The 10,931-nt window shown below is 36.2% G+C and overlaps 1 protein-coding gene across 4 annotated transcripts; it reads left to right on the top strand.

Moving 5' to 3' along the window:
* The first annotated feature begins 5,223 nt into the window (after nucleotides 1-5,223).
* Nucleotides 5,224-7,699, top strand: LOC107791099 (dof zinc finger protein DOF3.6-like). 4 transcript variants are annotated; one of them, XM_075219471.1, is made up of 4 exons: nucleotides 5,224-5,629; nucleotides 5,811-6,707; nucleotides 6,870-6,905; nucleotides 7,476-7,699. In XM_075219471.1, the coding sequence occupies exons 1-2, from the start codon at nucleotides 5,579-5,581 to the stop codon at nucleotides 6,699-6,701; spliced, it is 942 nt and encodes a 313-aa protein (XP_075075572.1). In that variant the 5' UTR covers nucleotides 5,224-5,578; the 3' UTR covers nucleotides 6,702-6,707; nucleotides 6,870-6,905; nucleotides 7,476-7,699. The 4 variants fall into 4 exon arrangements, with proteins under 4 accessions (XP_075075572.1, XP_016468592.1, XP_016468599.1 ...); XM_016613106.2 differs by lacking the exon at nucleotides 6,870-6,905; XM_016613113.2 differs by lacking the exon at nucleotides 7,476-7,699 and having other exon boundaries at nucleotides 6,870-6,960.
* Nucleotides 7,700-10,931: the final 3,232 nt, after the last annotated feature.

The raw sequence follows: 10,931 nt of genomic DNA, 5'->3' as shown, positions 1-10,931 counted from the left end.
AAGCCACTTTGTGACTTCCTCCTAGAATTCAATAAAACATATTAAGATATATATTTTAGGCATTTAAACCATCCATTGACGATTGTACACATTTTCGGTCAGTGATCTCTATAGACGGCACACATGTCTATGGGAATATGAGTGATGAACAATAGGTCATTCTAAGCTCTAGCACTTATTACAGTGTCCTGAGGCCTCGATTAGCTCCGTTTAATATTTCTCAATTTGCATGTATAGTCCGTGTCTTTTTTTCGGAAAGTTTTTATGTGAAAAATTAATAAAAAAAACATGAATTTTATCTTTAAAAATAAATCGAGTTGACTACAGTCAATATTTTTGTGTAAGCGGACCCGGATAGGTATTTTGACGATCCTAGTGTGGTCCGTATTGCGATTTTGGACTTGGACGCATGTTCGAAATTGAATTCGGAAGTCCTAACTTGATTTGACATGATTTGTTGAAAACTAGTAATTTGAAGGTTTAAGGATTTGTGAAGTTTGACCATAAGTTGACTTTATTGTCTATAAAATTTAGTGCAAAACGAAGTAGATTTGATAGAATTCAGACGCTCGGTTGTGAATTTGAAAGTTCTTGAGTTTCTTTGAAAATTTCATGCATTTTGATGTCTGGTTTATAGTTTAAGTGATATTTTGGTATTTCGATCGCGCAAGCGAGTTTGTATGAAGTTATTACACTTATGTGCATGTTTGGTTTAGATACCGAGGGGCTCGGTTGAGTTTCATATAGGCTACGGATCATTTTTGGACTTAGAGATTGCAGCTTCAGCTAGTTTTCTGGTGTCTGGTGCAACATGCTTCTCGATCGCGAAGCCTCTCGCAATAACGAAGGGGAATAAGGTTTGGGGAGGACTTCATTCATCGTGAACGCGAGATGCTGCTCGCAAATGCAAAGTAGTGGGGGATTTACCCTTCATGAATGTGACTCTCCTCTTGCGAACGCGTAGTATTAAGGAGGGACCTGGGGGAGCTGGTCAGTTACTCTACGCGAACGCGAGCCTAGGCTTGCGAATGCGAAGGCTAGGGGGACAAGCCATCGCGAATGCGGAGCGTTTCTCATAAACGCAAAGGCCACTCAGGCTGTTGTTCTTCGGGATCGCGTCAGGTCCTTCGCGAACATGAAGAAGACCTGATGCCTAGTGATTTAAAGTTTCAAAAGTAAGGTTTTATCCCGTTTCTCACCATTTTCAAGTTTGAGCTCGGCCTAGAGGCGATTTTGAAAAGGTTTTTCATCCCAACTTCATAGGTTACTAGATTTCAACTTGTTTTCTTACATCTTCATAAAAATCCATTGATTTTAACCTTTAATCTATGTTTTTTCCATGGTAGAAATAAGGGATTCAGGTAGAAATTAAAAAATTTGAGAAATTGAGATTTACATCTCAAATTAAGGTTGGATTTTGAAACTAATAACATAATCGGGCTTGGGGATGAATGGGTAATTGGGTTTTGGTCCGAATCTCACGTTTTGACCAAGCGGGCCCGAGGTTGACTTTTGTTGACTTTTTTCAAAATCATTAAAGATTGAATCTTTTCATTCGTGGGTAGTTTCTGAAGCTTATTTTGAATTATTTGAACTATATTTGGTTAGATTTGATTGTTTTGGAGGCTAATTCTAGAGGGAAAATAGCAGTAGAGCATTGATTTGATTGTGGAAGTGAGGTAAGTTTCGTGATTAACCTTAACTTGAGGGATTAAGACTTGTTGGTCTATTTACTATGTGTTTTATGTGTGGGGACAACGTATATGTGAGGTGACGAGTATCTATGTATTATCATTGAGTTAAAGCATGCGGGTGAAAATTATTTCTTTGTATTATATTATTTTGTTAATTATGTTATTCATGCTTATGTTAGATTATTACTTCTTTAATTATTCGTCTCGTATTTATTTCTTATTTTAAAGATGTTGAATGTTTTGGAAAGTTGAAGTTTGATATCATGGCACCATATTTGAAGTTAAATTATTTCCCCGCATTATGTATTATTAAGATTCACATTATTACATGGTGAGGACGAGAGTAAAAGTGATTAAATTCAAATATGGTGCCATGATATCAAACTTCAACTTCCGAAAATATTTAACAACTTTGAAATAATCAATAAATATGAAACGAATAATCAAAGAAGTAATAATCTAACCTAAGTATGGATATCATAATTAACAAAACAATAAAATACAAAGAAACAAGTTCCACCTGCATGCTGTTACACAACAACAATGCATAAGTACTCGTCACCTCACATATACATTGTTACCATATATAAAACATGTAGAAAATAGACAAACAAGTCATAGTCCCTCAAGTCAAGGTTAACCACGACATTTACCTCACTCCGCAACCAAATCAATGCTCGACCGCGGCTTTTCCTCTAGAATTAGCCTCCAAACCAATCAAATCCAACCAAATATAGTTCAAATAATTCAAAATATGCTTTAGAAACTACCCACAAGTGAAGAAGATTCAACCTTTAATTTTTTGGAAAAAGTCAACAAAAGTCAACCCCGAGCTCGCTTGGTCAAAACCTGAGATTCAGACTAAACCCCGATTACCCATTCACACTAGAGCCCGGTTATGAGATTAGTTCAAAATCCGACCTCAATTTGAGGTCTAAATATCAATTTCTCAAAATTCTCAATTTCTACCTAAATCCCTAATTTCTACCATAGAAAAGAATAGATTAAAGGTTAATATCAATGGGTGATTATGAAATTATAAGGAAACAAGTTAAAATCTACTAACCTATGAAGTTGGGATGAAAACCCTCTTACAATCGCCTCTAGGCCAAGCTCAAACTTGAAAATGGTGAAAAATGACTTAATTCCCGATTTTGGGACCTTTTAAGCACTGGGCGTCAGGTCTTCTTCGCATTTTCGAAGGGCCCGATGCATTCACGAAGAACAGCGGCCCTAATGGCCTACGCGTTCGCGATGGCCTGTCCCCCATGTCCTTCGCATTCGCGAGCTGGGCTCGCATTCGCATAGAGTAACCCCTACCTCCCCCAGATCCTCACCTAAACAATCGCATTCGCGAAGGGTAATCCCTCTGATGCTTTGCATTCGCGGCCACTTCTCCACGTTCGCGTAGAAGAAAACCACCCCATCCCCAAGTTACCCTTTGCGATCACAAGAGTAGCTTCACGATCACGAAGAATAAAACACCAGACATCAGCAACAGCTGAACCAACGGATCCTCTAAGTCCAAAATCGATCCTTAACCTATTCGAAACTCACCCGAGCCCCTCGGGCTCCAACAAACATGCACACAAGTGTAATAACATCATACAAACTTGCTCGCGCTATCGAAATACCAAAATAACACATATTTCTACGATCGGACATCAAAATGCATGAAATTTTCAAATAAACTCAAGAATTTTCAAATTCACAACCGAGCGTCCGAATCATATCAAATCAACTCTGTTTTATACCAAATTTTACAGACAAATCTTAAATAGTAAAATAAACCTATACCAAGTCGCGGAACCAAAATCTGAACTTGGTAACTATAAAGTCAACCTACGGTCAAACTTCGGAATTCCTTAAACCTTCAAATTACTAATTTTTAACAAATCATGCCAAAACATGTTAGGGACTACCAAATTCAATTCCGGACATACGCTCAAGTCCAAAATCACGATACGGATCTACCAGGACCATCAAAATATCGATTTGGGTCCGTTTACACAAAATATTGACCGTAATCAACTCAAATTATTTTTAAGGCTTTAATTCATATTTTCTTTAGTTTTTCACATAAAATTTTTGGAATAAGACATGGAGTGTGCACGTAAATCGAAAAACACTAAACGGAGCTAATCGGGGTCTTAGAATACAAAAATAAATGCCTGAACTCAAAATGACCTATCGTGTCATCACATTATCGTAGCATAAATTTGCATAATATGTCATACTTCTTTATTTTAAAAAAAGAAGCCAAACAACTAAATACAAAAGAAAACATAAAACATACAATCTGCTGAAACAATAACTATTAATGTGCTGAAAATGCAAAATACATATAAACTGTCACGACACAAACCGTAGAGCCGCGATGGGCATCCGGGCCTTATTTGTCGAGTACCAATGTAACGTATCCTTAACCATACTATCATGCGTAAATGGGTGAGAAAGTCCGTCATGAGATAACCTGAACATAACATAAAGAATGCTCGATAAAGGACAACCCCAAAATGATATACAAAAGATATTCGGGCCTACTAGGCCAAACAAAACATCTATATACATGATATTTGTCAAGGAATAAATAAACATCATAAGGTCGGGACAAGCCCCGTCATACCCATCATATGTACATAAGCATACTGACTCCAAAAGGCAACTCCTGAGTAAATGGAGTGCAACAACACCTTCCGTTGAGTTGGCAACCTACAAGGAGGACCGTCAGCCTATCTATTGGGATTTGTGGGTATGAAACACAACGTCCCCATGCAAAAGGGACGTCAATACGAATACAGTACCGAGTATGTAAGGCAGGAAAGCATAAATAAAAATACTAATTTAAAGAGATAGAGAAGATACAACCTGTAACATCTGAGTGCCTCTGAGGGCGACTGACATGAAATGCATGATACATATATATACATATACTATAAAAATTAATAACATGCACTGACGGTGTATATAACTTAAACTCATTCATTTGAAGTGATATATTTCACTTCAATATAACCTACTGTAGGAACTAGACCGCTGATTTTTCTTTCTCTCTAGGTTTGAACTCCATTAAAAAAACTCCATGAATACTCAATTGGCACCAATACTAGAATTAAGATTTTCTGTTGAGATATTTAAGTTTGGAACGTCTCTCCTTGTTTAATTACTTAAGTGTCATCAAATTGCATGTGGGTCAATTAAAGAAAGCTACCCATAAACTTTAGAAGATATAAACAGACAAGGGGAAAAAGCAGAAGAAGAGGAGGAGAAGAAACCTAACTCTAGGGCTTACACAAGGGTACCATAAAAAGTACTAGCAACAGTAGTTAGCTAAAAATATTATCTCTATCCCAAACAAGGCTAAGCAAATTAAAGCAAAAAAGGGGTCCAAAGAATATCACTCCTGATTATTATGGAGCTACTATGACCCTATTTAGAATTTCAAATACGTAAGAGGATCCCACCATAAAAAGCTATAGCTGAGATAATATTACACAAGGCAAGAGAGAGAGGACTCACAATTCTCCTTTTTATCGAGCACTAATAATAATAACAATATGTAGTCCAAGGGCATCAACAAAGAAAGCTTAGATGCGAAGGAACTTCCCCCACTCAAATTACAAAACCCTAAAAATATAGTAGTAGTAGTAGTAAAAACAAAAAGAACGAACGAGAGAAGAAAATAAAACTAAAACTCTCTATTTCCCCCTTTCCTGCCTTCATCTTCCTTCTCTCTTTTCCTTTCATTTCCTTTCTTTTTATTGGGGCTCTGGTATTCTATTCCCCTCCTCTCTTTACTGTGATTCCTCCACCACATATTTCCAAAAAAATTCATCAACCTTTTACAAAAGAGATAAAGATCAAAGAGATCAAAGAAAGAAACCATGAGTTTCTCATCTTTTCCAGTCTATCTAGATCATCCCAATTTGCAACAGGTATGGCTTTAATCTTAATTCCCCCCATTCATACATCTTCTTCAACTAACAAAAAAAAAAAAAAGAAGCAGATATTCATATTCTCTACTAGTCTTTTTGTTGAATATACCAAATATAGATGAGTACTTAAGAGTTGTGAAATTCTAACTTTCTTCTTTTTCATCCTCTTGATGTTCTTCAGTTACAGCAGCTAGATCACAATCAACAAGGAAACCCTGGGCTCGAAAATTCCCAGCTTCCAACAGCAGTCCCGCCTGCTCATGTGGGTGGGAGTCCAGGCTCGATCAGGCCTGGTTCCATGGTTGATCGAGCCCGATTAGCAAAGATTCCACTGCCGGAAGCTGGACTAAAGTGCCCGAGGTGTGATTCCTCGAACACTAAGCTCTGCTACTTCAATAATTATAACCTTGCACAGCCCAGACACTTCTGTAAGAGTTGTCGTCGTTACTGGACTAGAGGGGGTGCTCTGAGGAGCGTCCCGGTGGGAGGAGGATGCCGAAGAAACAAGAGAAGCAAAAGCACTAACAACAGCTCAAAGACCGCTGGCGGTAACAACACTGCGGAGAGACAAATAGGTACTACTTCCACTTCAACTAGTGCAAGTCCTTCAAGCTGCAGCAAAGAAATTACTGGCCAACACTTTTCACAGTCATCCACACATTTAACTCCTCTCATGGCTGCCTTCCAAAACCTAAATCATCAATACGGAGGATTTCAGCCTCCTCCTTTGGTTTCTACACAAAACAATGGGGGACTTGGTCATGAAATGGGATTCCAAATAGGGAATAGTACTAACAATTTACAAGCAGCCACTGGAGGATCTGATCATCATCAGTGGAGATTGCCATCTTTGGCAGCCACAAATTTATACCCTTTTCAAGGTGAAGGAATTGAAGCAACACCATCTGGGATTTCTCATCAAGATTCAGTAGTGAGAATGGAAGAAAATAATCAAGGGTTAAATTCCACAAAACAGTTTTTGGGAACTATGGAGAATAATCAATATTGGGGTGGAAATGCATGGACAGGGTTTTCTGGTCTCAACTCCTCTTCAGCTGGCCATCTCCTTTGATTTCATGTAAGCTTGAAACTTGAAGCTTCTACCCTTCTTTTCAATCTTAAGTCAATGTCTACTTCATTAAAAAGAAGAGATGCATGGGTAGCTAGGTTGTGTGGATTGGTCTAAATTAAACATATATATATTGCATATTTGAATCTTTTTTTTGTCTGTTTGTTTCAGTGGACACTTGTAATTTTTTGGAGATTCTTTAACAAGGTTTGTGAAGTCGTTTGTAAGTTCGGATTCTGACATTATAATCTGTTTCCATCAAGTAGTATTGTGATAATATTTAGTAACTCATTTGATATCGTGATCCCAACACTACCTAGCCACATCTGCCTTTGTGTCTCTTTGTTAAGTTCAGATATTCTCAATTTTATCTATATGAAGTTGTATCTCTTGAGTAAAAATACTTACATTAGATTTTCTTATTTAATGGAGTTATATAATCTCATATATTTCAACGTTCATTATCTGAAATCTAAGAGGATAAATTTTAACTTATATTACTATATATTGATCAGTATATGCTGAAGTCTTTCATACACGAATTGTTCCAGCATTCTTGTGATCATGTTTGAACTACTTCTGTATTTCAGCTCGCCACTTGAAATTCTATATTCGGATTAACTTATATCCACGGAAAATTTCTTGAATTTTTATACTATCGATGCAATTTAATTACCTGATGCAAAAGGTTATTTGCCTTATTAATTCCATTTAATAATTGCCTTTTAAATAAGCTGATAGAATAAAACTGGTAAATTTCGGTTGAAATTTTTTCAGACAGAGATGTTGCCGGTCAAAAAAGGAGAAAGCAATGGAACTAAGCTTTTACGATTTTATCTTCAAACCTCAGGAGCCTAGTTATGGGTGCACAGTAATATATATTCTCTTGGTGTACTTCTTCTATATGTATGTGGCTTAAATTCTAAAAGTTTTGCGTAGTATTTTCCTATGATTGAATTTTTGCGAATGATTCTTAATCTATGACAAGATTATTAGTGAGCATTATCTTGTCGGTTGTGAGTGGGATAAGTGAGATGCTTGAAAAGATTTAGAAAGAACACAAAGAGATAAAGTATTAGTCAAAGAAAGAAAACGCCAAAGTTCCACTAAAAACCATGCAACTGTTCTATACCACATGTACTCAAAACACAAGAAAATCCAATCACAGAGAAACTCAAAATTGAAGAAACAAATTAAAGAAGGATTCTCTCATCTCAGAGTCATCATATTCCGTTAAAGAGAGAAGAGAGAATACTATCATTGACATGATATCATCCCCCACGTTCACAGCAGCAAACTAGTCTATAGCTAGGTCAAATCAATTATGTTTGTTAATTATAAAGGGATAGTTTGTTGGAGGCAAATCTTCAAGATTCATAATTACATGAACAGAAAAAGCATAGTACTAGTAAAGTATACAACTGGAGACACGGTGGTCTAAAAAGATAAAGGAAGACCAGAGGGAGGAATTTTTAACTTTTGCAAGGACCGATACTACATCTCGAGCAACGAGGGTTTGAATAAAGCGATAAGATTCTGCTGAACTATTAAACTAGGTAAATATGTGTAACAAATAAATGATAACTATTCTACTATCGTAAGTTAAATTTCATTAATACAACAATAATAATAGGCCAGTGCAATTCCACAAGTGAGGTCTGGAGATGGTAATGTGTATGCAGACTGTACCCCCATTGGCGAAGCCAGGAATTTTACTCAGGGTGTTCAAACTTGAAAGAAGTAAAAAAAAAAAATCTCTGACAAATGGTATTCAATATATATTATATGCCTCAAAAACCTAATATTTTACCTATATACGCAGTGTAATTTCTGACAAAGGGTGGTCAACCACCCTTGCCATAGTGTAGCTTCGCCCATGCTTACCCTACCTTCAAGAAGCCAAAGAGCATGTCTTCAGAAGACCATTGGCTTATGAAAGGTAAAAGGAAGGGTAGCAACAAGCACACCATTTAGAAAACTGAAGCAAAAATACAAAACTAAAACTAAGTACTGCAATCAGAAAGCAAAACAAAACCGACAACAAGTAATCACAAAAGTCAAGGAATACAAAAATACACAAATAACACTAACTCATGTACTAAAGCTACTATTACATACAAGGACAACCTTCAGCTACCTATCCTAATTCCTAACCATTTACCTTTATTCTCAACTTCCACCCTTTTCTATCCATGATCATATCCTCAGTGAGCTGGAGCAATGTCATATCTTGCATAATCACCTCTTCCTGATACTTTTTCGGCCTGCCTCTACCTCTCCACTATTAAATTACATTAATAGTGCTAAAAAAATATATATTGTCAGGCTATATACTTAAAAATCCTACTACAAATATTATCATAATAAAGTAGGCTCTCGTTAACCCTATTTCTCTCATCCCCCATTCCCTATTTCCAATCCCAGATAAGAAAAAGGAAAAATAGAAAACTTCAAACCTTTCTCTTGTCTGTTTATTTTAGTAAAGCATTGGATCTAAATGTGGTGATTTATATACTCCATATATGTGTATGTATGTAGGCATGAATATGAGAGAGAGATTTTTATGACGCCCCACCACACCACTGGGCATGGATAAGAGTGATACTGTTTTATCTTTCGGCTTCTCTCTGTTTCCTTCGTCCAGCTTTCGCTTTTTCTACGTACAGCACCTACATCTCTCTCTCTCGTCTTTGAGAGAAGGGTTAGTAAAGGCTTTAGGGCAAACGTTTGTAATAGCAGGAAATTAACTCAATTTGTATATACATTAACAGTGTAAACAATTCACTTATTATGATGATTAGATGTAGTAACTTTAATTTTTTAGATATCCTAATTATGTACTAATAAAATTCTTACACTGCCAATAGCAACACCAATAATAACAACATAAGAAATATACTTCAGTCCCAGTACTAGTTAGAGTCCGCTTTTTGAATCCTCGCTCATCATATTTTTTAATTCAAATTAATCTTAAACCTTTTACACTGCCGGTCATGTATAGAAATTAAATTCGCAGAAGAATATTGTCCCTTATAAGTTACCCAATTAGATTCGAATTTAGCTCCCGTTTGAATATAGATTGTTTTTTCTTTTTAAAAATAAAAATAAAAATATTGTTTGTTCATGAAATTTGATCAGTATTTTAAAAAAAAAAATTGAAGAAAAAATTTCAAGTTCCAAAATCTAGTTTGGGTGAATTTTTTTCTTCCACTCACAAAACTTCAACTTTTTATCAAGTAAAATATATGTGCAAATACAACTTCAATTTCCAAAAATTATTGTTAACACAACTTCAAAAACTCTTTTATTGAAATCTATGTCCAAATTATACTACTTATTTTGTAATTAGAGGCATGTACTTCTCTTTTTAGTAAAAGACCACCCTAATATGGCGGAGTTAGACAAAATCTTTCTCTTATCTTTTTTGAAATTCAACGTGAAAGTACATATATATATAGGAAGGAAATACAGAACCTAATCTCCACATTTCCCTTTCGCCAATTGACTTCACTGCGTCTATCTCTAGTTAAGTAAATGGAAATACAATATATTAATGAAAGGGAGCCATAATTTCCTCCATGTTCTAAGGGACATACGGCAGTAGAAAATGTGAGGAACTACTTCATCTTCCATCCCTTTCAACTTTCAACCTCTTTTTCATATCGTCTATCTGAAGGGAGCCTTGGCGCAACTGGTAAAGTTGTTGCCATGTGACCAGGAGGTTACGGGTTTGAGCCGTGAAAATCATCTCTTACAAAAATATAGGGTAAGGCTGCATACGATAGACCCTCGTGTATCGGCCCTTCCCCGGACTCTGCGCATAGCGGGAGCTTAGCAGTATGCGAGGCAGGATTACTCTGAAGGGGGTTTAAAAAAAAAGTTAAGAAGTTATAGCAAGTGGGAATAGAACCAATGACCTTACAAAAATTTTGAAGCTGCTTGTCCACTAAGCCATGCTTTTGGGCTATGTCAAAGGGATTCAAAACATAATATATAGAGGTAAAAAATAGATTTTGTCTTATATATACAATTTAACTTTTCGGGGAAGGGGGTTCGGGTGAACACCCTTCCACCCCCTAAATCCGCCCCTGAAGCTTAGTGCACCGGGCTGCCCTTTCATATTATCTATTTCTTGTTTATACATTATTTATTTATATATATATATATATATATATATATATATATATATATATATATATATGAATGGCAAGTACTACATTGGAATAAATGCGA

This window comes from Nicotiana tabacum, chromosome 8 (assembly GCF_000715075.1).
Source record: "Nicotiana tabacum cultivar K326 chromosome 8, ASM71507v2, whole genome shotgun sequence".
NCBI classification, from domain to species: Eukaryota; Viridiplantae; Streptophyta; class Magnoliopsida; order Solanales; family Solanaceae; genus Nicotiana; species Nicotiana tabacum.
This window is presented reverse-complemented; position numbering and strand designations above follow the sequence as displayed.